The 25,596-nt window shown below is 47.3% G+C and overlaps 12 protein-coding genes across 12 annotated transcripts; 6 read left to right on the top strand and 6 right to left on the bottom strand.

Moving 5' to 3' along the window:
- Positions 1–600: 600 nt before the first annotated feature.
- On the top strand, positions 601–952 carry VTP01DRAFT_2237 (uncharacterized protein; the record flags this gene model as incomplete). Its single annotated transcript, XM_069380676.1, has 2 exons — positions 601–740; positions 802–952. The coding sequence occupies 2 exons, from the start codon at positions 601–603 to the stop codon at positions 950–952; spliced, it is 291 nt and encodes a 96-aa protein (XP_069237740.1).
- A 1,680-nt stretch (positions 953–2,632) lies between these two features.
- Positions 2,633–4,726, top strand: VTP01DRAFT_2236 (uncharacterized protein; the record flags this gene model as incomplete). The annotated part of the gene is made up of 5 exons (XM_069380675.1): positions 2,633–3,250; positions 3,310–3,481; positions 3,537–4,006; positions 4,062–4,157; positions 4,205–4,726. The coding sequence occupies 5 exons, from the start codon at positions 2,633–2,635 to the stop codon at positions 4,724–4,726; spliced, it is 1,878 nt and encodes a 625-aa protein (XP_069237739.1).
- A 255-nt stretch (positions 4,727–4,981) lies between these two features.
- On the top strand, positions 4,982–7,783 carry VTP01DRAFT_2235 (uncharacterized protein; the record flags this gene model as incomplete). The annotated part of the gene is made up of 6 exons (XM_069380674.1): positions 4,982–5,051; positions 5,111–5,657; positions 5,702–6,384; positions 6,706–7,056; positions 7,122–7,462; positions 7,529–7,783. The coding sequence occupies 6 exons, from the start codon at positions 4,982–4,984 to the stop codon at positions 7,781–7,783; spliced, it is 2,247 nt and encodes a 748-aa protein (XP_069237738.1).
- Positions 7,784–7,874: 91 nt separating this feature from the next.
- On the bottom strand, positions 7,875–9,766 carry VTP01DRAFT_2234 (uncharacterized protein; the record flags this gene model as incomplete). Its single annotated transcript, XM_069380673.1, has 6 exons — positions 7,875–8,075; positions 8,138–8,493; positions 8,579–8,944; positions 9,009–9,220; positions 9,278–9,447; positions 9,530–9,766. 6 exons carry the CDS (start codon positions 9,764–9,766, stop codon positions 7,875–7,877), a joined length of 1,542 nt encoding a protein of 513 aa, XP_069237737.1.
- Positions 9,767–10,723: 957 nt separating this feature from the next.
- On the bottom strand, positions 10,724–10,999 carry VTP01DRAFT_2233 (uncharacterized protein; the record flags this gene model as incomplete). Its single annotated transcript, XM_069380672.1, has 1 exon — positions 10,724–10,999. The coding sequence occupies one exon, from the start codon at positions 10,997–10,999 to the stop codon at positions 10,724–10,726; it is 276 nt and encodes a 91-aa protein (XP_069237736.1).
- A 388-nt stretch (positions 11,000–11,387) lies between these two features.
- Positions 11,388–12,162, bottom strand: VTP01DRAFT_2232 (uncharacterized protein; the record flags this gene model as incomplete). The annotated part of the gene is made up of 6 exons (XM_069380671.1): positions 11,388–11,500; positions 11,563–11,610; positions 11,664–11,702; positions 11,757–11,787; positions 11,883–11,939; positions 11,995–12,162. The coding sequence occupies 6 exons, from the start codon at positions 12,160–12,162 to the stop codon at positions 11,388–11,390; spliced, it is 456 nt and encodes a 151-aa protein (XP_069237735.1).
- Positions 12,163–12,172: 10 nt separating this feature from the next.
- Positions 12,173–13,592, top strand: VTP01DRAFT_2231 (uncharacterized protein; the record flags this gene model as incomplete). The annotated part of the gene is made up of 6 exons (XM_069380670.1): positions 12,173–12,384; positions 12,442–12,484; positions 12,535–12,934; positions 13,028–13,080; positions 13,137–13,149; positions 13,378–13,592. The coding sequence occupies 6 exons, from the start codon at positions 12,173–12,175 to the stop codon at positions 13,590–13,592; spliced, it is 936 nt and encodes a 311-aa protein (XP_069237734.1).
- An 825-nt stretch (positions 13,593–14,417) lies between these two features.
- On the top strand, positions 14,418–16,126 carry VTP01DRAFT_2230 (uncharacterized protein; the record flags this gene model as incomplete). Its single annotated transcript, XM_069380669.1, has 4 exons — positions 14,418–14,610; positions 14,672–15,105; positions 15,248–15,341; positions 15,405–16,126. 4 exons carry the CDS (start codon positions 14,418–14,420, stop codon positions 16,124–16,126), a joined length of 1,443 nt encoding a protein of 480 aa, XP_069237733.1.
- Positions 16,127–17,785: 1,659 nt separating this feature from the next.
- On the bottom strand, positions 17,786–19,663 carry VTP01DRAFT_2229 (uncharacterized protein; the record flags this gene model as incomplete). The annotated part of the gene is made up of 7 exons (XM_069380667.1): positions 17,786–17,834; positions 17,898–18,738; positions 18,800–19,099; positions 19,155–19,268; positions 19,352–19,435; positions 19,498–19,566; positions 19,624–19,663. 7 exons carry the CDS (start codon positions 19,661–19,663, stop codon positions 17,786–17,788), a joined length of 1,497 nt encoding a protein of 498 aa, XP_069237732.1.
- Positions 19,664–20,763: 1,100 nt separating this feature from the next.
- Positions 20,764–22,010, bottom strand: VTP01DRAFT_2228 (uncharacterized protein; the record flags this gene model as incomplete). The annotated part of the gene is made up of 2 exons (XM_069380666.1): positions 20,764–21,695; positions 21,764–22,010. 2 exons carry the CDS (start codon positions 22,008–22,010, stop codon positions 20,764–20,766), a joined length of 1,179 nt encoding a protein of 392 aa, XP_069237731.1.
- An 880-nt stretch (positions 22,011–22,890) lies between these two features.
- On the top strand, positions 22,891–23,541 carry VTP01DRAFT_2227 (60S ribosomal protein uL16; the record flags this gene model as incomplete). The annotated part of the gene is made up of 1 exon (XM_069380665.1): positions 22,891–23,541. One exon carries the CDS (start codon positions 22,891–22,893, stop codon positions 23,539–23,541), a length of 651 nt encoding a protein of 216 aa, XP_069237730.1.
- Positions 23,542–23,729: 188 nt separating this feature from the next.
- On the bottom strand, positions 23,730–25,078 carry VTP01DRAFT_2226 (uncharacterized protein; the record flags this gene model as incomplete). Its single annotated transcript, XM_069380664.1, has 5 exons — positions 23,730–24,110; positions 24,175–24,462; positions 24,524–24,786; positions 24,849–24,892; positions 24,954–25,078. The coding sequence occupies 5 exons, from the start codon at positions 25,076–25,078 to the stop codon at positions 23,730–23,732; spliced, it is 1,101 nt and encodes a 366-aa protein (XP_069237729.1).
- Positions 25,079–25,596: the final 518 nt, after the last annotated feature.

The raw sequence follows: 25,596 nt of genomic DNA, 5'->3' as shown, positions 1-25,596 counted from the left end.
ACTTTAACCCACTAGAACCTTCTTGCTATTTTTACGAATCTTGTGAGGCTGAGGCAACATCGCCGCTGCTTAGCACACGCAGGCTTCCCCCGGCCCAAGCTCATGCGTCACAGAAAGGGGCAAACAGGGCACGAACTCCCTCCGGGTAAACATTGCTGACACATTGCCATTGCTTAATCAGGCGAAATGCATAAATATAGTAAAATAATGCAGCCTAAGGATAATTAGTGGCTGTGACGCCTTGCAAAAAGGATAGAGACTGGATTGCTACTCTTGCTCTCAAGAAAAGCATCGTAGACCAACAGTCTTTTACAAGTAGGATCTCAGAATCTTTCCTCCTTTTTGCAATCGATCATGTTGCACATACACTCACCCTGTCAGCGGGGCATATGGCAGCAAACGTTAACGTTACTTACATTTATGAAGTGGTGACTCGTGATCCAGAGACACAAGGCACTCACGGCGTGCTATCATTAGCACTACTGGCGGCAAGGTGCGCGGAGTGGTCGGACCTGTTCAATCCACCATCGTAACGTATAAAAGTGCCAATGTTTTGAAGCGCAGCACCATCATACACAGAACAAAATAACAATTCTCAAAATGCGTTTCACCCTTGCTACCGTCGCTACCGTCGCTTTTGCTCTTGGTGCTCAAGCTGCCGACTACCGATTGACCTACAAGCTCCCCGCTGACACTACTGTCGATGCTTTCTGTTCTACTTGGGAATCCAAGTGCTCCACGTAAGTAGTCGTTGATCGAACAAGTATAAGGCTTGATGCTGACTGGTTCTTTCTTTAATAGTTTTGTCCACGAGAACTACTCTGGTCAGACTCCTTCCTCGTACTGCTACAAGGGCACCTCCGATGGCACCGTCAACATCTACTGCAATGGCCACACTATCAGCACCCACACCACGGACCTTGCCGACTCCCTTGACCTCACCGAGGCTTAAATCTACGATTGACCTGAGCTTTCAATATTCCCATCTTAATCTAATAAACTCGACTCATCAGAATAAGGAGGTCCACAACTATTGTTTTTCATCGTTTGTAAAACAAGGTGGCGTGTCATTGCGTCAAAATACATATGCGCCCTGAGCAAGTGTGGAATGACCGATCGTCTGAGATTCCCCAGCGCTGCTAGAAATGGCATTTCAATGGAATGTTCGCGTAGCCATATGCAGTACAATATCTAGCTTTCCATCGTATTATTAATTTGATAGACTCCAAACTCTCACGATACAAATTTCAATTAGACCCTACGCCCTGCTCTCTCTGTGTTGCTGGTTGAGAGGCTGTTGCGACGCGTTCCATCCAGTTCGCTTCTTCCATTCGGAAATGACGGAGCCGATACTCCCTGCACCACGCGGGATTTATTCCATTGGCCTCTCTTGCAGCGTCTGCGTCGATGTGAGAACTATGGATATCGCACTTGAAACGTAGGCATCTACACATATACGCAACCATGGCTACTCCAGTCGTCTGCGTTTTGTCGGAGATGCCCACATGCAACACAGAGACACGAATATCTGCGGTTCTATTTAGCTACGTTGTCGTGAATCAAGGACAGTGGCACCTTTTAGGATGCGTTTATTGAATTGTGTTTTCCGATTAAACCAATGCATTGCAGCTCAATAGCCTTTGGAGTTAATTCTCGAACTGGAAGCTATCAATCTAACATATTAGAGAAAGTAACCGCGCTGAGGTTGAGCTTGATGGAGATATACGTGCATAAGAATTACGCGAGATTCCACCGTGAGATGGTGCTTTCTATCGCAAACAGTTTCAGAAGAAACGCGGGATCAGCAAAGCTCAATGGCGAACAAGTTTATTATTCGACTACAAGGCATGTTATATACCATTATGTACAGGAACGGCGTAGCACTCGCGGACGTAATAAATATAGTATCATATGATCGCCAGTAGGATTATCATCGCCTGTAGCACAATGATCTGGATGCCCAAATTCTAATCCTTCCCCAAAGCCGATTGTGGTATCCCCACTTTTCTACCTTTACCTACCAGGTTCACACCAGATCAACATATATACAAACAGATTGGACGTGACACTTATCAGATGATGTGCTTCGCACAGCAGCTCCATCATGGAATGGATAATTTACACGTCGCTCAAAAGTACAATTAGCTTAACCAGCATGATTATTAATGTTGTATTGTTGTTACAGCAATGCTGTGAGCTTTCACACATGCCAAGGTGCCAATGTCGACCTACCAATGTTTAAAATAGCGGCGGAAAATCCATCTCGCCGTTATTGAAGCTCATTGATGGCTTTAATTAATTCTCGGGACTACACAACGTCCTCGATATACATGTAGGCTCAACAGCAGCACTGGGAGTCCACGGAAGCGGCCAACAATACGCACCAACGGCTCAATACGTTCATAACCAACAACGCAACATCAATAATAACTCTATTCGCAAAAAGAAGAAAAATCGAGGCTGCTGTTGTTGCTTCTCTTGCCTATGCCGATCACAAGATGGCAAAGTGTCTCTTTGCAGATTGTTTCGGTTTTCCACAACGAAGGAAAAACTCCTGATCGCACTCGCATACATTTGTTCCATCATCCTCGGCCTTTTGCAACCCGGATCAATTATCGCCTACGGCATGTCAATGTTCACAGTGGTTGATGCCTTGAGCAATGGCAAATCACTTACAGAATCGACCAAACTCATGGTGATCATTTTCATCGCTCAGGGCAGCGCCGTCCAGGTTCTCAGCTACTTGCACAATTTTCTCTGGATGTACATTGATGAACGACAGACTCGGAGGATAATACAGCTCTACGTACATGCTATTTTGCGACACGACATGGCGTGGTTAGACCAGGCTGAGCAAGAATCATTGACAGCGCAGCTCGTAGCAGACACTGAAGCGATCCAGGATGGTATCTCAGAACACTACGGCAACCACGTTCGAATTGTTTCCGCGTCGTTTTTCGGATTCTTCCTAAGTCCGTTCTTCACCCCAAAAGTATCTCTGGTAGTACTGGCGACGTTACCGATCCTAGGTGCTGTTTTGCTGGGTGTTGGACGCTGGACCACCAAGAACACCGCAGCGGCTCAGGATGCTTCTGCAAGCGCAAGAGGTCTCGCCGAGCAAGTATTCTCTGGAATCCACACAGTGTATGCATTCTCGCTTAAGGAAGGTTTGCAAGGCTTTACGAGAACAAACTCATTGTCGCTTGCCAGTTTGGTATACGTCGTGCTATTTTCCAAGGCCTCGGCTCAGGTGACTTCTTCTTCACGCTCTGCTGCGTCTTTAGTCGTGCGCTCTACTATGCTAACCAGACTTACGAGTCGTTCGGCCTCGTGGTTGACTTCTGTATCGTCATGCTCGGTGCTATCACTCTCCTGGAATTGCCAACACACTACAAGCACATGTCAGCAGCTCGCGTAGCTGCATACAAGGTGTTCCAAGTCATCGATCGCGTGCCTCCCATTGATCCAGACTCCAACCAAGGTATCGTGCCCCAGAGAGTACACAGCAGCATCCAGTTTTGCGATATTGGATTCAGGTACCCTTCAACCCGATGTGCCTATTCTCAACAATTTCAGCTTGGATATTCGTGCTGACACCACGGTTGCGTTTGTGGGTGCATCATGCTCCGGAAAATCGACCATCATCCAACTTTTGCAGCGGTTCTACGATCCTATCTATGGCCAGATTTTGTTAGATGGTACAAATGCTCAACAGCTCAACCTACGATGGCTCCGCGAGCAGATCGGTGTTGTTGGTCAGGAACCAGTCTTGTTCAACATGACTATACGGCAGAATTTATTGATGGGACTAAACAGACCAGCAACTCAACAGGAAATCGTCTCAGCTTGCCAGATAGCCAACTGCCACACGTTCATCTCTCGACTTCCTCAGGGATATGACACCGTAATTGGCGAAGGAAGAGGAATGCTTTCTGGTGGTCAGAAACAGCGAATTGCTATTGCACGAGCTATTCTCAAGAATCCACCCATTCTTTTGCTTGATGAGGTAATAACGATATACTGATCAGATTGACCTTTATTCTAATCGAATTGATATATAGGCTACATCTGCCCTGGATACTCAATCTGAACGCTTGGTTCCCAACGTGCCCTCGAAGCAGCATCGAGAAGCAGAACCACCATTGTCATTGCCCATCGTCTTTCCACTGTCCGGAACGCTGACAAGATCGTTGTGATGCAAAAGGGCGTTTTAGTTGAGCAAGGCATCCACCATGAACTATTGGCGCGCAACGGTGCGTACGCCGAACTGGTCCGAAAACACGAGATTGCTACAACGTCGCAAAATCATCAGCCATATCCACCACCGCATCCTCTGCATACGGCGCAAGTCCAGCCTGCTGGATATGGACAACTATATCAAAAACCAGAAGAAGCAGCCATCAATGACGAACCCTACAACTATCAGCCGGTGCTCAGAGATGCAAGACGCAGGAGTAGTAGCGCCACCGCCGGCGGTAGGGTATCAACCGACGCCTATGAACTCAAGCGACTCCGGGGCAAGGCCAAGATCAAGAAGAAACGGCGGCAAAAGGCACCTCTTCGAGAGATAACGCATCAGTTCCGGTCTGAACAGAGTCTGCTAGCTCAAGAATGCATCAGCGCATTGATTGTGGGAGCAGTCAAGCCTTGTCTGACATACATTGCCGTGCGCAGTGTCATCACTGTCCTCGTTGCTGTGGTGCTTACTTCCGAGGGCAACCAATAGGCAGCAGCAGCGCAACAACCTCTCATCGATGGTGAGCGTTCAGCGAACACGTGGGTTGCCATGTACTTTGTTATCGGTCTCGGGGCATTTATCGGCAACTTTTTTGATGACGACCTCGGTTGAAATTGCTGGAGAACGCTTTTCATATCGATTCCGCGCAGCCCTCTTCCGTGCCTTTTTGAAGCAGGAGATTGGATACTTTGATTTGAAGAAAACAACCTCGGTGCCTTGACTTCTCGGCTGGCTGTTGATTCCATGAACGTGCATGAGTTGGTAACAAAGACGTTGTCCAATGTGCTCCAGATTATCGCGACAGTGCTTATTGGTAGGTTATCTATATCTCTACACGTACCATTAGTTATACTGACAAGTGGATGAGTTCAGGCATGATTGTATCGTTTGCATACAGCTGGAAAATGACATTTATTGTACTTGTGTGGTCTCCATTTGTCTTGGGCGCCAGCTATTATGAATCGAAGCTCCAACAGGGCTTTCAGGACAAGACAGTGCAAGCAAACAAAGACTGCGGACAAGTTGCAAGCGAAGCAATCAAAGAAATCAGGACGGTGGCCGCGCTAGGGAAGCAAAGCTATTTTGGAGACAGGTATGCAAAGGCAATGGAGCGTCCGCACCGGCTCGCCAAGCGCAAGGCGTACCTGTCATCGATTTCGTTTGCGGTTATGCAGAGCATCGCGCTGTACGCTGGAGGCGTGTCATTCTATACAGGCACCAACTTTATCGGCCAAGGTATGGAATTTCAAGCGTTGTTCATTTGTCTCATGTGCGTGCTCATAACACTCCAAAGCGCCGGTCAAGCCAGCACGTTTGTATCCACTGTTATGCGAGCCAAGGTGTCTGCAATCACAATATTTGGTGTCCTTGAGCGCAAGACAGCTATCGATCCTGACCTGGAAGGCTACGAAATCGAGTCGTCCAGGATATCCGGAACGTTTCGTTTGGAAACATTGCGTTCAGATACCCTGCAAGACCGGATCTTCTTGTATTCAAGGGCGGGTTCAACCTGCACGGACACAGCGGACAAACTATTGCACTCGTGGGACCATCCGGATGTGGCAAGTCGACCTGTATCGGCATGCTCCAACGATGGTACGATCCGCTTTCGGGTGCAGTGCGTCTCGATAACCAAAATGTCAAGGGATTCTCTTTGCATAACTTGCGGAGCCACATGGCACTGGTTGGCCAAGAGCCTGTCTTGTTTGATGTGACCATCGGTGAATATATCCGCTTTGGTTTGCAGGAAAGCAAGGAGGTCACTCAGCAAGAACTCGAGCAAGTCTACCGCGCTGCCAACATTCACAACTTTATCGCCAGCCTGCATGATGGTTACAACACACGAGTCGGCGCAAAAGGGTCACAGCTCCCTGGTGCTCAGAAGCAGCGCATCGCTATCGCGCGTGCTCTTATACGCCTGCCTCGAATTCTACTCCTTGACGAGGCAACATCTGCGCTGGATAGCGAGTCTGAGAAATTAGTGCAACAAGCGTTGGATAACATTATCAGCCGAGGAGGCCGAACAACGATCACAATTGCGCATCGATTGTCGACTATCCAAAATGCAGACGTCATTGTGGTTATCAAGGGCGGCAGGGTTGTTGAGAAAGGATCACACTTTGAACTATTGCGTCTACGCCGACCTTGTTCGAGAGCAATTCCTCAGTGCAGCCTAGTTTATTTTTTTGCAATTTCATCTTTTTTTTCCATCTTTCAAAAAGAACCCAAGAATGTAAATATGTATAACTCGTATTATTTATTAATCAGTTACCGATAATAAAGTAGTACCGTCAAGTGACCCTTCTCGTATCAGCATTTTTATTCCCATTTTTGACGCATTGTTTGTTGGAACATCCTTCTGCCCCACCACCCCGCACACACGATTGGACTGTTCAATCCCCACCCATCTTTTTTTTATCCACTCGTCGTATTCCCTCCTCCCCCGCTGAGGGCTTGATTGATGTCAGCCCGTCCTCCAGCCAGAATACCCACCACCACCGCCAACGCCACGAACGCACATCACAGCCGGCCACCCCCTTTTTGGTTTGGAGGCGCTGCATCCTGCATCGCCACCGTTGTATCGCATCCATTCGATCTAATCAAAGTACGATTGCAAACGATCCGCAGCAAACCAATATCGGAATGGAATCGGTTCCGACCCACACGCATGTTCAAGACAATGTGGACTATTTCACGCACAGAAGGTGTCCGTGCGTTGTACAGCGGACTATCGGCGAGTTTGCTGCGACAAGGCACCTACTCGACAATCCGCTTTGGATTGTACGACAAGTTCAAATACGCCGTTGCCGGTGACTTGAGTAAGAGGACAAGAAGGGGATGCCCGGTCTGCTCAACCCCAGCGCTGATGTATATCCGCATTTAGAACCTACATTTGGACAGTTGCTGTTCAGTTCCACTGCTGCGGGTATCCTAGGTGGAGCCTTTGGAAACCCAAGCGATGTTGTAAACGTGCGGATGCAAAATGATGGACAGCTTCCTCCCGAACTGCGACGCAACTACAAGAATGCCATTGATGGCATGTTTCGGATATGTCGCGAAGAAGGACCCCAAGTGTTACTTAGAGGATTAGAATACAGTACCAACCGAGCGGTCTTGATGACTGTCTCTCAGATGACGAGCTACGATGTGTTTAAAGACATGTTCGTCGGAGGATTCCAATGCCACGACGGACTCATGACACACTTTGCGTCGAGCGTGCTTGCTGTAAGTTGATTTATCAATCGATTTCCTTTTCTTTTTTTTATCACAAACTCATATTATACACTCTAGGCGCTCGTCGCAACCACAGTGTGTTCCCCGTTAGACGTGATAAAAACAAGAATTATGAGTGCTCACATGATCCGACGGAAACATCCAGTCCAGATCGTCCTGCATATGGTAGAGACGGAAGGATTTGCTTCACTTTTCAAAGGCTGGGTACCGGCCTTTGTTAGACTGGGTCCACACACGATCGTCACTTTTATCGTCTTGGAACGACTCAAAGAGTGGCATGCCGAGTGGACACAAACTGTAAATACCAAGTAGTTCTAGTAGCATATAGTTGTTGTAATCCTTCTTCTTCTTCTTTTTATTACTTTCTAAGATTTATCTTGTGGTTGTCTTTGTTTTCTTTATTTCAATTTGCATCAACTCCACCAGGGCCCAATTTGAACCTCTTTGTAACAGCTCGTGGGATTTCCTCTTCGTGGTGCGTTACCAGGATCAAAGACTGGTCCGGACGCATGTGACATTCTAACCAATCGTTGACCTTTTCGATCATATCAGCATCAAGGCCTTGGAAAGGTTCGTCCCAAATGATCAATTGAGGCATTTTAACCTGAATAGTAAGATATAATCAATAAATTTAAATCTTTCTCTTTTCGCTTACTCTGACCATACCAGTGATCGAATCAGGAGTACCATCCGCTGCTCACCAGTCGACATATCTCGAAGGCGTCTTGAGGCAAAAGACTCCATTCCGAACTCTTTGAACATGCGGTTGACCGTTTCCACCTGGGTATCAGACAGTTTCCTTGGTACGACAACGTCAAAGAATCCTGTTCCTACCGCTTCGAGTCCCGTCAGGGCTTGGTTAAAATACAAGTGGACCTCGGGGCTGACGAGGCCGACTTTTTCCTTAATGTCCCAGATCGACTCGCCGGTGCCGCGGCGGCGACCAAAGAGGTAGAGTTCGTTGGCATATGCTTGGGGATGGTCACCGGTCAAGAACGACAGCAAGGTTGTCTTTCCTGAACCTGCAGATGGCCGAGTTGATGATTAGCGGAATAACTGCTGGTAAGAGGCGGGAAGCAAGACACAGCCCTTCCGATGTTTCCTTACCGTTCGGTCCCAGAAGCGCCCAGCGCTCTCCCTGGCGCACGGTCCAAGAGATATTGTCGAGGATCTTCTGCCCGCTGTACACGACGTTGACCTTTTCCAGCTGCACCACCGGGTCACCGGGAGGATGTTCTTTGACAATCGGCTTGCCTGACTTTTTCTCCTTTTGCTGCCGCTCACGTTCACGACGCACCTGGTACTCCTCGGGTGATCCTTGCCACGCGATTTTCATCTTTTCGAGTGACACCACGTCTGTCGCCCAAGAAGGGAGTTCATCCTGTGGCCGAAGAACCAGCACGACAGGAATGCGGGTTGCCATGTTGCCTAGAATATCCAGCAGTCGCTCTCGATGCTGTACATCCAAACCCACTATATTTTTTTCAATGTATTTCTTTAGCAATAGTGAACGACTTTTGAAATCATTTCCACATACTTAGCGGTTCATCCAGAATAAGCATCGATGGATCACGCAGCAGCGCTCTGGCAATGCGTGCTCTGCGCGTCTGACCATTTGAAAGTTTCACAAACGACAGGTGCAGCAAATGTCGGATATCCAGCTGCTCAGCAACCTTAGCAATGGATTCAGGTGATGACTGCTGACTGGCTGCCAAGTAACTCTCAAGTGTAAGATCATTGTCGGGGTCACTAACAATAAAGAGTCAGTAGGCAAAAGGAGTCCAGAAATGTGGTAGGCGATGGTACCTGAAATTGAAACGTTCCTGGTAATAATGGCTGCTGTACGAAAAGAGATTCGAGTCTTCCTTGAACGATACAAGATGCACGTGGTCAGAAATATACGGCGAGCGAGTGTTATCCACCACGGGCCAGCGAGCAGCTGACAGAGGCTGGATGAGATGCTTGCCGGCCAGTGCCTATATAGGTGGTGGCCATTGTGGTGGTTATTACTACGGTCCCCTTTTTTTCACCTAACAAGATAATAAACTCGGGACTTGCCTCTGCCAGGGTAGTTTTGCCTGCACTCACGGGACCGACAATGACCAGGCGCTGGTTTCTGTCAATGGAAAATGTCAAGTCGCGCATGGCAAGCTCGTTTTGGCCAAAGCGATGCACATTTGCATTCTTGAATTCGACCAGAGTCTGAATGAACCGGACACGGCGTTGCAGCGAGCGTGCTGCTGCTGCCGCCGCCGCTGGTGAGGCCCTAGGCAGCAATAGACTTGACAGTAGCATGTTATGCAAAAAGGTACACACATTTTTGACACTCCTGCTGCTGCGTTATTCAATAAAATTACTGCAAAAAATCTCATTGGCTTGTAGTCGCGACAGCTCATCCTGACGGGATCTCTCTGCTTCATCTTTGTGTATCGCTCAGGGTAAACATTTTCGCCTTGCATGTAGTCACCAACTCGAGATTTTGCAATGACTAGATCAAACCATTGATATTTTGACTGTATTCTTCATTCGCAAATTCACAATATCTTCATGTAGTTTAGAGGCAAAATCTCTAGCAACTCAGCAACGACGAAAGGACTTTGCAGGAAAATTGCTGTCGAGTACATTGTGAATGGAAGTAGCCGACAATTCTCTTTTGCGCGTCGTCGTAAACGGACAAGAAAGAGCGTCAGAGATGCAATTCATTTGCCTTCAAGAGTTATGCAATACCAGCATGTTTCTAGATTACGATCTGAGTGTAAAAGAAGATGGATCAATATGTTATGTTCAATACTTTACCATGGGTCCGTCTACATTCTTCCATTGACGTACCATTAGGAGAGTGAAATCCGTACTATCAAGTCTATGTGCAGACTATGTTGGCCATTGGGGATATCTGGCTTCCGCTGTTGATTTGTATGGACGACGATGTAGATATTGACTGCGGAGAATCCAGCCATCTCTTAAATTTAGGCTTCTCAACCAGGTGGCAAACTATTATTGTTACCTGTCTGTCGCCTAGATCATGGTACATACGTACCACGGAAGTCAGCAATACGAGCGTGCATACCTGGAGATCACTATGAGGCAAAAAGGTAGAGTGATCTACTCCAACGACAGCATTTCAAAATCTCGCAGCTTATAGCGTTGCGTCGGATTCAAACCGATCGGAATTCGGCGACTGTAGAGACAGTGAGAAATTGTTGGAAGGCAACACTCTTCAAGTCGAGCCACGATGAAGACTCTCCAGAAGCTTTAGAAATATCTGAATGCCGCACAGCCATCGCAAATGCCAAGGAGATTTTCGGCGCTGACGCTGTGCAGTAGTAGTCTGAAATAGACTTTGATCCTCAGGACGAACGGCAGGTGGTTCATGAAAGTCTCAGCGAGGACCAGATCGTTGAAGCTCTGATAGCCGGCCAGAAATCGAAGGAAATGATCATTGGAGGAGGAACGACCTCCAGTGCCTATGAGCGACAGAGTCAAGGCTATCAATTCCGTTCTCGACTTCTTACACGATGAAGAAGGCATGGAACAAGTAGAGACCCAGCTGCGTATTACGTGACTCCATTCGGCTGCGTATGAGGTCCAAGCAGACCAGAATCACAGAGTTTGTATTATTACCCCGTTAAGATTTAAGTTAAAAATACGGTTTGCCGATCTATCTTGAAATTAGCGAAGCTTGAAAGTTACCGCGAATGAAATTTCCACTGTAATGCTTCTTCCGGAGGGTTGGAAATACTTCCACTGCAAATATTCGAAAAGCTCCGCCCCTTATAGCGTTTATCGTCCTTGCATACTGGAGAAGGCCATGAGGGCGCTCTTGCAGATTCCTCGGTGAGAAACGATATAAAGCCCAGGTTTTTTGTGAGATGTAACGTTATCGAGTAAACCAGGATTTAACAAACACCCAAGAGGTTTACACAAGGGCACAACTCGAGGTTGTGCCTACCTCGGACAACCTTGTGCCGAAGGACTTGCACACCGAATGCATCGCTAGTCGTATCCGTGTGGCCAATTCCAAAGATTGGTCTGTAATGCAAGAGAAAGCATATATGAATTTGAATCTAAATGACGGGAGTTGGTACACTTACCTTCCATGCCAAAAGTCCAGTCAGGGTCTGCTTGAAGTCTTTGACTAGCTATGGATGTTTTGGGATGACCAGCTTTTGCTGGTGTGTAGCTGCGTACACACCATCAACCTTTCGAACAGGAAAGAGGCACCCATCAAATCCTACGCGAGGAGGATGAGTAAAAAATATTTGGTTGTGTAACATGCGCGATCAACCTCTCCACTTCATGGCAAGTATATGAGGCTGCTACTCTTGGTTTGTTGCTTGAAAAGCAGGGCTGCTGAAATGTTACGCTTCTTCCACTCATTTGAGCTTATTTCAGCTCCATCGTCATTCGTTACAAGCAAGTCGATCATGCGACCATTAGCTGCCGGCTTCTTCATATCAATAAAAATTCGCTAGAAAGGAAACGGTTAGACAGATATCTATGGAATATCCATGTTCATTATTCACATCAGTAGCTTTAAGCTTTTCGTGTCTCGTAGTAAGATTTTGAGAATGGGGTGGATTGCAGCAAAAAAATCGCTTTCTGTGGTCCTGCTCATGTCTGGCCAGCCATTGACATTCCGTCATCCACATTTCATTTTGAGAAATGATAACCTCCTTGCCATCATGCATCATGCACTAACAGATGTTCGTAGACATCGAGATATTGCTTCTGCGGAATCTATCCAGTTCTCGATTATCACTTCTAGCATGGATCACGACGACTCTGCGTCTTGACCCCGTTTTGTCGATCAATTCTGCCTTCTTCCTGACAATCCTTTCAACGCGGCATGAATGTCTGGGTTTAAAGGATTGCTTAAAGTGGCTAAGAAAAGTGTCAGAGCTCACCACAGACAGGTCGGTAATATTCCTAACCCACCTCGAGGAGAAAATTAAGCACTGGTTCAAATTTAGCCAAGTCGTCGTCCTCTTTAACTGTGCATGGGTCAGCAGCAAAGTTTGTCCATGTACTTGCAGTAATACAAGGTTTCTGAAGTTTCGCAACAGCTGGATTTCATTGTGAGTATCGCGACTCCTTTGACGGACCTCTCCAAAGCAGGCGGACTCAAGAAACGACCGATCAATTGGACCGACGCTTGGCAGACTAGCTTTGATATGATCAAGAGCAAGCTCGTCAATGTCGCCTTACTCCAAGCTCCGGATACTTCCGAGCCTTACAGAGTTGAAACGGATGCTTCGGATATCGGAATCGGTGCGGTGTTGCTGCCGGCGGATGATCAAAGCGTATGGCACCCTCTGGCTTACGAATCAAGGAAGCTGTCTTCGGCAGAAAGGAACTACTGTCCCAAGAGAGGGAGCTCCTGGGAATACTCGATGCGTTACGCACTTGGCGATGCTTTCTGGAAGGCCGCTTTTACGAGGTGTCCACTGACGATCATACACTCAAGTATCTACGCTCGCAGTCCAAGCCTACTCCCCGTCTTGTACGCTGGATGAATGAACTTGAGTTGTATAACCCCAACTATCACGTACAAGCCAGGCAAGGAAAATAGTGACCCGGATACGCTTTTAAGGAAGGATTACGCGGAAGAAGTAGATCCCACGCGGAACCCCTGGAGCCGAAATTTTTGCATGCAAGGATAAATTAGAACATTCGACAGAGTAAGTCTCCTGATCTCTCTCAGTGAGAATTTCGTTCGTGGATAGAAAAGTATGCTCCCGGCTCGGAAAGATAGCGGTAGCTCTTTCGTTGATCTCCACCACATCTTTGTTCAGAGGGATGAGAATGGCTGACCGCCTCACGCATGAAGTCTTCAATATTAGGAGGTTGATCCTGTACGGAACGCAAAGAAAAGCCGAAAAGATTATGTCGTCTACAGATTCAAATAGGCGACACCAATGGGTTTGTAACGTTATCCAGTCGATGGTTCCTGGAATGGGTTGCTCTTTGCCAACGCGTAGCAAATACTCAGCAAAGCTTCCAAAGTGGCGGCAGCGATGGGGTCGTTGCTTCAAAGCTGCTGGAGGCGCATGTTTATAGACAATCTCATGACTTGGATGCGTCCAGAGTGCCGATCCCTTTAGAGATGCCTCCAAAAGGATAACACTGTGAAGCTTCCATGACCTTCAACCATATTAAAGCAATAAACATTTGGTCAAACATAAGTCCCACATGCTGCGTTCGTCTATGCATTTGACTGGCTATGTATAGCGCTCTCAATATATGTGCGTCACTTGGTTTGAGAGGTGTGGCTCACATATATAAAGATGACCAAACATGGTTCAAATTCAGATTAGTGAACCCGTTTCCGCAGTGTAATAGCATACGCTATCTAGAGTGATCAGTGACGGATAAAGTGTACTTCTGAGTTGACGGTTATCGAAGCTTGCAGGATAATGTTCCTTGTTGCTGAAAAAGCTTAGCACGGTTGTGCCCGTTTAGGAAGTCATGATGGGACCACATCTTTTGGGTTCGGGCAACAGACAGATCATCCCCAGTTTCTCGAAATGGCAAGCAGCACGTTGTTGATTGTGGGGTGCGCATCCTGCATGTGGCCACACAGGCACGCACGTAGAGAGACGGAAGAAACAGAGATGGTGATCAAATCAAACTCGCGGGGGGCGGAAAGTGCGGAAAAAATTGTATTCGGCGGTAAAAAGTGAGTGAGCATCGAGATGCAAACAATGGATGGGTCGGTGAGCACAACTCACATCCATCTCCGCAAATGTGGCGGCCCTCGTTTGTCTCCGCGGGACCCCGGCCAGGTTCGTCGTCGCCGTCGTCACTGACCTCACACACTGTCTGGTGTGTCGCAGAGAAATACATATATAAGCTCAACCCCGCCTTGTCTTGTTATCTTACACGTCTTCTTTTTTTCTCCCTTTCTCTCTCTCTCTCTTTCTTTTTCTTCTTGTCCACTCCACAAACAATGACTGTCTGGCTCAACCCCAACTACACAAAACCAAAGTCCTGCGCTCACAAGGTCGACGGCACCGAGGCTCAGAATCAGGCGATCAACGCCATCGCTGAAGAGTTCGACGTACGCAAGGAACAACTAGAGGCTATCGTCAAGCAGTTCCAAGAAGAAATCCGCAAGGGCCTTCGCAACGACGGCGCAACTGGTAAGCTTTCTACTCAATCGTATATCAAAACTATCGGTCTTCTGACAACCTTGCTCTCTAGTTGCCATGATCCCCAGTTTCGTGTCAGGCCGTCCCACGGGCGAGGAAACAGGACGCTACTTGGCACTTGATCTTGGTGGCACTAACCTTCGCGTGTGTGAGTTCAGTTTGGAGGGCAACGGCAAATACAGCGCCAAGCAACAAAAGTTTGTTGTCTCTGAGGACCTCAAGAGAGGCGAATTCCGGTACCTCTGTGACTACATTGCCGACTGCGTGGATACATTTATTACTGAACACGGGTCCCTGGAGGACAGTGACGGCGAGCTGCAGCTTGGCTTCACCTTTTCATTCCCAGTCTGGCAAACCGAAATCAACCGCGGTGTGCTCAAGCAGTGGACAAAGGGTTTCTCCTGCCCCGGTGCTGTAAACAAGGATGTCACAATTATGCTTCAGGATGCCTTCCGTAAGAAGAACATTCCTGTCCACATTGCCGCTGTAAGTTTCCCCCCTTCCACCAGACTTTTCCCGCTTATTCAGTATCTTCCCGGTGGCGGGTCGCGTTCTGTGTGCGGGGTCCAAGTTTCCTTTCTTCTGAACTTTAATTCCCAATCTGACACTGTTGCTTATTATGTCATAGATCGTGAACGATACTGTTGGTACCTTGATGGCGTATGCATACAGCGAACCTTCCACTGCAATGGGTGTTATCATGGGCACCGGCTCCAACGCAAGTAAGTATATATACACATGCGCATGCATCCTTCCATTACAAGTTTACTTATGCTCCCGTTAAGGTTACTATGAAAAGATGAGCAACCTTGAAAAGTGGTCGCACGGCCCAGCTGCCACGGATGAGATGGTTATCAACATGGAATGGGGTGCCTTCGACTGCGAACGCCGCGTGCTTCCTTTTACCATCTACGATAACAAGCTCGACCGCGAATCCATCAATGTGGGACAACAATTATACGAAAAGATGATCTCGGGCATGTACCTCGGTGAAATTACTCGCAACTGCATGCTCCAGCTCATCGACAGATACCTCTTATTCAATGGCCAATCCTCCCAGGAACTTAACAAGCAATGGAGCTTCGAGACCGCCTACATGTCTGCCATCGAGTGCGATGATTCCCCTGACCTTACTGAAACTAAGCACATTCTTGAAAGCACTCTCAACATCCCCTCCACAACCCTTGCCGACCGTCAAATTGTCAAGAAGATTAGTAACTTTGTTGGTCGCCGTGCTGCTCGTCTCTCAGCCTGTGGTTTGAGCGCCGTCATGTCCCACACCGGCGCCTTGGACAAGAATGGAGTGATTGCCATTGATGGCTCGCTGTTCGAGTTCTACCCCAACTATGAGAACAACATGCGACAAGCTATCAGCGAATTGTACGATGCGGAAACCGCGGCCAAGTTCAAGTTTGCGCTGGCTCGTGACGGCTCTGGCCTGGGTGCTGCTATCATTGCTATGATTGCTCACAAGGATGCGTTGCAAAAGAAACAGCAGAAGCATTAAAAACATCGCATCATCTCATTACTCAAACCGTTAACCCGTCCCCCCACAACTTTACGATATACTTGTTTCTCCCCACACATACAACCGGTTCCCGCCCATGCTTGTTTCTCTTGTACAGTGCATTTTTCTCCCTCTCTTGTTGATAGTAGTAATAAACGATGCATTTTCTTAAAGGAAAAATTTAAAATATTGAACCGCGGGACGGGTTTGGGGTTGGCGGGAAAATTCTTTCCTCGGCGTTGCACCATCCTTAATTGCCTTTTCCGTCATTTATCGGGCAATAAGTCAGTCTTGTCTTTCCTTGTTTGCCCGAAAGCAAGCTGCTCTAGTTTGGACTAGCTGAGTAACTCTAATAATTTGCATTACACCATCGTCTGCTTCCGGCATGTGCAGAGACGTACATGAACTTTCGTTCCCGACGGTGATGGTGGTGGTGGTGATGGGACCTGTTTATACCACGGCAAACCGGATCTTTGGTAAATTTTTTAAGGGTGGAACGTATGGAGTTGACCCTGTGTACGCTGACAAAACAGTTACACAAACTCGTTCCTGACCCCCATGTTTCACTCGTTTCCCACATCATCGTCCTTCCAACGACTAGGAATGGATAGAAGAATGGGAGGTTAAAGAGAAAGGAGTGGTGCTTCAAAGGTATCGTGGAGTGACAAGGACATGGAGTCAACTGTTGAATTGGAGACACTCAACCGACAGTGCATATTGCTTAAGAACAGAGACAGAAGAGCAACAAGTTTTCCTATTTTTCGAAACGGTGCTATCGAGAAATGGTAAAGTGTGATCATTATTATGGTTTGTGTGGATGAGCGCTGAAAGCGGCGGGACGCAGTAGCAGCATGAACGGGAAACGGTTGAAACAGAAGCCACCTCCGCATAGTTGTAGTTGAGTGGGTGAATGAGGAGCCAATGATATCTGGTGACTATTATCAGTTTGCAATTAGCTTCTGTGCATTTCTATTTGTTCTTGAATTTTCTGTGGAGAGCAATACATCTTTCGTAAATGTTTCAGGTATTGGGACAATCGTAGAGTTGCACTTTGGGCCCAGTATGGTCCTTTACCCAATTACATCTTCGGTGTGCCCAATCAAAAACCACAGTAATAGATTTGCTTTACCAACCAAGGTGCTTAGGCTAATCGATTATTATCCATAGAAAGTTTTCATCGCTACAATCTGAAAGGTATAAAAGGGGGCGTATCCTGGGTACCTCGCTGTTCCTCATCCTCTCAGGCCTTTTGGCTAAGATCAAGTGTAGTATCTGTTCTTTATAGTTTAACAACTACAACGAGGAACATTGTTCCTCATGTTGTTACTCTTATCTTTTCCGCCCGGTCTTCTGTGCGATGGCTTGCCATCATAGTAAGACCATTGGTGTCCACAGCCTTACACTCTAGCTGTGCGACGCCGATAAACTACTAAAAAAATGAAAATGACGAAAACTATACGTTAGCAAGGTCAGCTTTGCATTCTTCCACTAGTTCAAGTTACGCCGCACTGCTGCTTCAGTTTACTTTATCACAAAGCTGGATGCTTTCTTTTTCTCTTTTCATATTTTCAATGATGTAGCAAAGAAAAAGGTGTAAAGATTGGATCATAAATGCTTTTATCTATAAACAACCCAACATAGCATTCTCGGTATATGTTTTCATTGATCTTTGCCAGCGATGCAGTGTGCTATGTGTAAAGCCAAATCCCTGTAAACATCGAACATTGTGTGAATATCGACCCAGAAATCCATCTCATATGGATGAGATTACCTATTTGCCCAGTACCGGAAATGGCTTTTGAATGCCACAATCCACTCGGAAGCGTAGGCATCGATAACGTTCTCCTGAAGGGTATAATCCATGCGGCGATATTCACGGCCATCGTGCCCGAGTATCCGCATCGTTTTCATGTCGTCGTCGTCGTCGTCCTCATCGTTGTCGCTTGGCGGTGTTGTGCCATCGCTGTCGTCCTGTTCATCGTCCCCCAAGTTACTGCTCGCTTCTGACGACGATGAAATCGACGCGTTCTCTTCATCATCATGCTCCATAAGATCGGCGATCTGCTCGACGGACGCTGCGGCCTCCAATGCCTCGTTTGTCTCGTACGACGATGATGAAGGGTCTGAGTGGCGTTCTTCAAAGACCGGCGACGGCGGCATGGTTACGGCTTCCAGCTGTTGCGTGATAATAACTCGTGATTTTTGTTTTTTGTGTACGTGGCGCTGCTGCTGCTTCTTTGCAGTATCTTGCTGCTGTTGCTCCTGTTTCCGTGATTGGTCTCCTTCCTCCTTGCCACTACTGAGGGTAACTTCTGAGGAGGATGTGAGCATGTACTGCCAAAATGATCGTCGAGCTTTCAAGATGAGCGGAGCGGCACCGGCAATCGAAGAGCGGATACCGAGATTGGGTATCTTGGGTATATTTACAGGTAGGATGCGTTTGCGCTGCGCACGCGCTATTTTTACAGGGTTTACGGTCGTGTAGCTGCTGTTGACCATCGGTTCGAGGCGGTAGCCGAGTGGATCAAAAGGATGGAAGATGTTGTAAACACGGGTGCGTGCTGGTGGATGAAAATGCATATAATCGAGACCACGGAATATGAGCGAGGCAGCTTTGATAGAACGTTAACCATCTGCTGCTGCTTGTTTTGCAACCCATCACCACAAACTCACCTATTGGACTGCCGCAGGTAAAAAGGTTTTGAACCTTAAACGCGAGTTTGGGTATATTGACATCTGGCTTTGCGCAGATGTAAGGGTCGGGTTTGACGTTTTCCCACGGCGGTGTGCCGTCTTCCTCCAAGGACCACTGCATTGACAAGATATCGTAGCAAGCGACACCGCCCAGAGAGAATCCAATCATGTGAACATGACCTTGGAATTCAGGGTTCTCCTCTACGTGTGCTTGATAAGCGCCGTTGCATTGATCACAAATGGTGTCAATGATACATTGTCCGTGCGGTTTAGTAAAGTCTAATATAGTTAACATCAAACTTTTGTTTGCTGCGCGAGAAAAGTTCATGCTTACAATACATGCAGTCCATAAGCCATTGGTTTGTTGCTAAGCGGACCTTGGGTACGGTGCTCATGGTTGACTGGTCAATTTTGGCATCGACGATTTTATGCACGACGCTGTGCCACTCTAAAAAAAACCACACGCACACAAATTTGCTCAGCTCTCCTCCACATCTCTCTCTCTCTTCACATAGCAGCCTTTTATTTTACCTATCGGGATAAAGGTCACACGTATCCGATGATCTGGGTAGCACGTTGCTAGCATATCCTGCGTGTTCTTCTGGATCGTGTCAACTATGTCAAAAGTGGTCAGTTTTTCCGAGAATTTAGCAACTGGGCACAGGACAGTACACTACCGTGGTGTGTAATATTTCCATGCTCTTCGTATTGCTGCCCTATGCCGTGAATGAAAAATACGAGATGATCTTTTGACATTTGTCGTTAGCATCTTTGCAATCCACCGTTGAGATTCGGATAGGCACCTGATAGTGGTTTTTGTTCGTCGCTGGCTGGTGGTTGCATGAAATAAAGAGAAAGAGAGGCACAGAGAGAAGCAAAGTGTGTGACTTAAAATAGAAACGAAAAGAAAGTGGAGAAAAACAAGAAAGTGACTGAGTGGAGTGGAGTGGAGTGAGTTAAGTGAGTTGTCAAAGGGGAGGAGGGAGGAGGAGGGACGGGAATGGAAACAGCCAGGTACCCACCACCACCCGCACTTTCCAAAACCACTCTTGCGCTGCTTGAAACGCCCAGCTGCATGGGATGACGATGTTGTCTGCGCGCAAATATCAAACAATAACCTCATCTTTGTTGATACTATATGTTATCAATACATCACAGCGGTGTATAAGACGGCAATCGCAAAGGGTGATATACCGTTACTGTTGTAGCAAAAATTTGTTCCACATGCATACCAAACTTTATCTGGACTAGCGGTGTGTCGACATGTGATGCCGTATGTCCTCTTACTTTCTCGCAATGTCCATTATCTTTATGCAGCGTAAACTCCACCACGTTTCGTCAATATAGACATGACATGACGTAAATTAAATGCATACCCGCGAATTTCCCTTTGATAAAATGAAGAAGGCCACGGAACAATATTGCTACATATTCCGGTTAAATAATCTTTTGGCCACTAAATTGCATAGGACACAGAGGAAAGGACATTGAATTTAATAACGATAGAGTAGCAACAAACGTGAATACAAAAGCAGACGGATTGAGAAGCAAGCAGATGTGTAGTTAAAGGCTTTCTAAGGCATTCTATGCACTGTACGACAGTAAGCTTTGTGGACAATTATGCCATCATATATCCCTGTAGTTACAGTTTCAAAAGTACTATGGCTCCACGTTTTTCCCCTTGCTCGCATGTGGTCCATCCATGCGATACGAGGATCCGGAGACCCGATGGGACAGAATGGGTACAGCAGCAGCCGTCCAGATATCCCAGTATAGACACATTCTTCTGCTTAATTTCGAATACAAGCACACAGCAAACGTTTTTAAAGCTCAGGTAACGGTTTATATATATCATTTATGCAAGAAAATGAAAGATAGCAAATTTCAGATAGCAGCAGCGTTTTCTCGGGTAGTAAAGGTTGCGGGTGGATTTATTCTGCCAGTTAGAGGTCTCGCTCTTCATTGAGGCATCGGTTAAAGTAGACCATGGCGCGTCTGATCCATCCTCTGATATCATTTTGGGTAATTTGATTCGCGCCTTCGACGACCCGCTGAACAAGCGTCTCGCCTTCGTCCAGAGGTCTTCTTGGGACCGACAGCTGAAGTTTGGAGAAGAATTCTTCCACCGGGTTTAGGAACGGGGACTGCGTCGGTAAGCGAACGCACTGGTAGCCACGGGCTACGATTTCCTGCTCGATGCTGAGGCCAAGAGGTACAAGCGAAGGGTCCAATACAAGATACCAGCCCTGGTAGCCTTGACGATCGAGGACATCCATCACGTTGTGTAAAAATGCCATGAAATCCACCCACTTTGTTTCGCCAGGAGGGACTTTTACTGATAAATCGATCAAGCCTGCACCGGCAATTGCTGAAAACACCGTGAGATTGCGTCCGCGCTCTGCTGGGAGTCTGATGCGCGCTGACTGACCGCGCTGGGTCCGCACAAAGCTGCGGCGCACTTGGAAAGTAAAAGTCGTCTCATCGATAAACACGCAGTTTGTTGGGTAGCTGAAACTGGACGTCTGCAGCCACGCGCTCACAATATTCTTGCGTTGATGTCTGATCTCTTCCGTGTCGCGTCGGTTGGCAGGATATCTCTCGGATCTGGTGACTGAGAGAGCGCAGTGTTTCTTGATATGCGTCTGCACACTTGAAATGGAGGTCTCAATGCCAGGGAAATTGTTCCTCATGTCTTCTAGCAATTGGGTAAATGTCACATCAGCGTGCTTGTCGAGGTATTGAATCAGAAACTGTGTATGCTGAGGTTGCAACGCGGGTGTGGCTCCTCGTCCACGTCTGCGACGTTTGGGTATTTCGTGATCAGGACTCTGTTCATGCTTGGCGAGAATTCGGCTTGCCGTCGACCTGTTGACGCCTGCAAAGCAAAGAGCGTCTTAGTCTTTCACACAGACATGGTGACTAAACAGCGGCGACGACCAGTACCTGAGCGTTTCGCTGCCTCGGTGACAGTGAGGCCTTCATTCACGTAGCAATTGATCAGGATTCGCAGCTGTGATTCAGTGTAATTCTTGTAGGTGCCTCGCTTGCGACCCTCACGCTTTTGGCGGGTTTTACGGCTTTCCTCCTGCTCTGGGGATGAAGGGGATGCAGAAGCCGCTGCTGTTGCTTCCGATGCAGGTTCGGCGGCGGTAGCGACTGGTTTCGCGATAGATTCTGTGTTCGCTTCCATAAGGGTGGAAGAAAGAAAGAAAGAAGGTTGATGGTAATGTAGGGCGACTTTTTCGCTTTGTGTTTCAATTCAAACTCAAACAAGGACGGACGAGAAGGAGGAAGACAAAGCCATGCAGACACCATCGTGTTTGTTAGCGGACGGTGCCCGGCGAAACGCGGTAAATGGCATTGACGACCTTTAGGAACATCTTTGTTCAATCAGTATACATATGTGTGCAATTCATGTTCGATAAGAGGGAGATGACAATCCGTCAAAATTTCCAGTTCATTTTCGGTGAATTGTCTTCTGCAAATGTTTTATCTTGCGATATCTCGCAGAAAGCATTAGACTTAATATTGAATACTTTTTCGATGCACTCGAAACTAAAGAGCACTCGTTGCAGGTATGCCTTTGCCGTATGTAAAAGACGCCTTTTTCGGTGGGGAAGTCCTTCTATTCTTTGAATTCAAGCCAAATGCATCGTTTGAAATAAATATTCGCAAAACAACGGCACATTCAGCAGCGTAAACTCGATTGTAACCTCTACTGCGGACGAACCGCAGCATCTGTAAAGCTAGAGGCTTCCGAGAGACATTAATCAAGACGCTCAAGACAATGAAATGGGCTGAGCTTAAAAGGAGGGCTTCCACACGGCGGCCGTCGCGGCGCATAGTTACTGGCCAAGGCCGTGACCATAGGAACTCCCTCTTTCTCTGCTTGTAATAGGTGAGTAGCAGATGCATGCATGCATGGTGCGACAGCGATGATGCTTGCAGTGGATGAACGCAGCAGCGTGGATGCACGAATGGATAGATAGATGGATGGATGAATGGATGGGATTATAGATCACTCGAGAGATGGATGATACTGACGTAATTCACCTACGCACATTGCAGCCATGGGTCGTCGTCCCGCTCGTTGCTACAGATACTGCAAGAACAAGCCTTACCCCAAGAGCAGATACTGCCGTGGTGTTCCTGATCCCAAGATCAGAATCTACGACTTGGGCCGCAAGAAGGCTTCCGTGGACGAGTTCCCCTTGTGCGTGCACTTGGTCTCCAACGAATACGAACAGATCTCTGCCGAAGCTTTGGAAGCCGGCCGTATTTGCTGCAACAAGTACATTGTCAAGAACGCCGGTAAGGACGCTTTCCACATGCGCGTCCGTGTCCACCCCTTCCACGTCGTCCGTATCAACAAGATGTTGTCGTGCGCCGGTGCCGATAGATTGCAAACCGGTATGCGTGGTGCTTTCGGCAAGCCCAACGGGCTCGTCGCTCGTGTCAACATTGGCCAGGTTATCTTCTCTGTCCGTTCCAAGGATTCCAACAAGGCTATCGTCATTGAGGCTTTGAGACGCTCCAAGTACAAGTTCCCTGGTCAGCAGAAGATCATCGTCTCCAACAAGTGGGGCTTCACTCCTCTCAAGCGTGAGGAATACATCCAGGCTCGCACTGAGGGCAAGCTCAAGCCCGATGGCTGCTACGTCAAGTTCGTTCCCCAGAAGGGTTCCCTTGAGAACTACTTCCGCGAGGCTGTCCGTGCCTAAGTGTCACGTTTTTTGTCTCTAATGAATAAAAATGCACACGTTGTTTGGCCCAGGGCTGCTACAAAAAAAAACAAGAGGGTTATTTATATTATATACGGAGGATGTAGATGGAAAGATGTAACATGGACAGTGTTGAATTTGGTGATGATAAGAAAAGGTATTATGTATACAAATGCAGGTCATGCAAGTTAATCCGGGCCTCGCGTGCGCCGTCGTGGACGTTTCCGTGATGTGATAGTCTCAGTAGCCACGGTCACTGCCTCATCCGTCGTCTCTTTTTGCTCCGATCTTCGTTTTTCCGCAGTTGTAATTACCGAAGTTACCGTGACCTTGTCCTCTTCTTCTGTCAGCCGATCAGCAAACGACCTCAAATCAGCAGTAAAAAGCACTGAGTGAGCCCAGCCGCTGTATTGCCCAAAGATTTGACGTAAATGATCAGCGACTTGGTCGTATACTTTACTTGTCAATGTCTTCTGCTGTTTCTTTCCGAATCCATAGTTACGCAAGGCTATCTGCCAGACATGCGTGTCAACAGGAATAGCTTCGTGGTGGTCGAGCGACATTAAGCACTGCATATATATTTCAGCAAAAGGATTGCATAGGCACAACAATGCACTTTTTTAATCCTCTTACCACACAATCGGCAACTTTTGGTCCTACTCCAGAAAGCGACACAAGTGCTTCTTTGGCTTCAGAGTACGGGACACTTCTCAACCCGACAAGCCATTCTTCTCCCTTTTCATGTGAGTCGATGTACCGGGCAGTTTGTGCAATGTACTTTGCTCTGTATCCGAAACCCATTTGACGTAGCTGATCTTCCACTCCTTGCTGCGCGAGTGCCTCGACAGATGGAAAGTCGTGGTACGTGACACCATCGAGCTGTATGACAGGCGGTCCATATCGTTGGCACAGTTTTTGGATCTATTGTTGTGTTGCGTCAGATTGAATGTGACTTTTCATCTGACTCTTGCTTGCAAGTTACCATTTGCGTGATGCGCGCAATGTTGTTGTTGCTTGAGCAGATAAACGATACAAGGTTCTCCCACGGATCCTGCCGCAACATCCGAATTCCTTGAAAGTGCACCGACCGTTTCTTAAAATTCGCATCTGCATCTGACCAACGTTTGTAGCATTCTTCGAGTGATAAACGATCGAGCTGGAAATAATCACGCAGGACAGTGACGATTTCTTTGCAGGCGTCTTCTGAGCTATCCGTCTCGGGCACACCGTATAGCACCGTCGAAGCTTAAGTAGCAACCAATTGTTACCAAGCTGCAAGAAACCTTTGCCATGTATTTTAAACTTACGAGTTTCCTTGAGTACATAAAGTTTGCCTCTCAAGACACAGGACCTAGAAAAACAAGGATTAGAAATACAGAGAGATCAAGGATTGTGTCAATGGATCAACTTGCCAGTGATTACCAATGTTGCGCCATCGGAATGACTGTCCGCAACGTAGAGTGTCCAGCCGAAGTTCTTTGCAAGAGACCTCGAGATCCTTCCAAATCAGATCGGCCGTTTTGACATTTCGTAACATGAGTGGTACAAAGGGTGTATACGCTCAGGTCAGGGTTCTTGTCAAAACCTTTTTTTTCTCCCCGCACCAAAACGGTGCCTTATTCCTGCGCTGTTGGTGTCCACAGAAAAGCAGCTGCACCTGGCCAACTCGTGTAACCAAGCAAACCATACTGCAAGCTCATCCTATCACGAGGACCATGTTCTGCCGCCAAAGCATATCTGCTTGCTCGCCCACGCTCACGTCATTGCAAGCGATATTTCTTTTTTGAGGAGAGTCCTCGGAGAATATGAATTTATATTTACGCTACAAAAAGGATGCTCTCTCTGTCTTCTGCCGACTTAATAGAAGCAGGAATAATTAAAGTTCAAGACAATCGAATCCCGATTTTCAGTCGTGTCAACGAAGCGATGATGAGAAAGTGTACCTGAAGCATGGTACCAGTCAAAAAATCCTGACCTCCACGTATCACCTGCCTGTTACCATAGGAACCAAGAATGATGATGTTGGGGAAAAGTGTAAAGCAAAGCTCTACTTTG

Source organism: Rhizomucor pusillus (genome assembly GCF_041956525.1).
Source record: "Rhizomucor pusillus strain CBS 183.67 unplaced genomic scaffold VTP01scaffold_12, whole genome shotgun sequence".
Taxonomy (NCBI): domain Eukaryota; kingdom Fungi; phylum Mucoromycota; class Mucoromycetes; order Mucorales; family Lichtheimiaceae; genus Rhizomucor; species Rhizomucor pusillus.
Note: the sequence above shows the minus strand (reverse complement) of the source record. Positions and strands in the feature narration are given on the sequence as shown.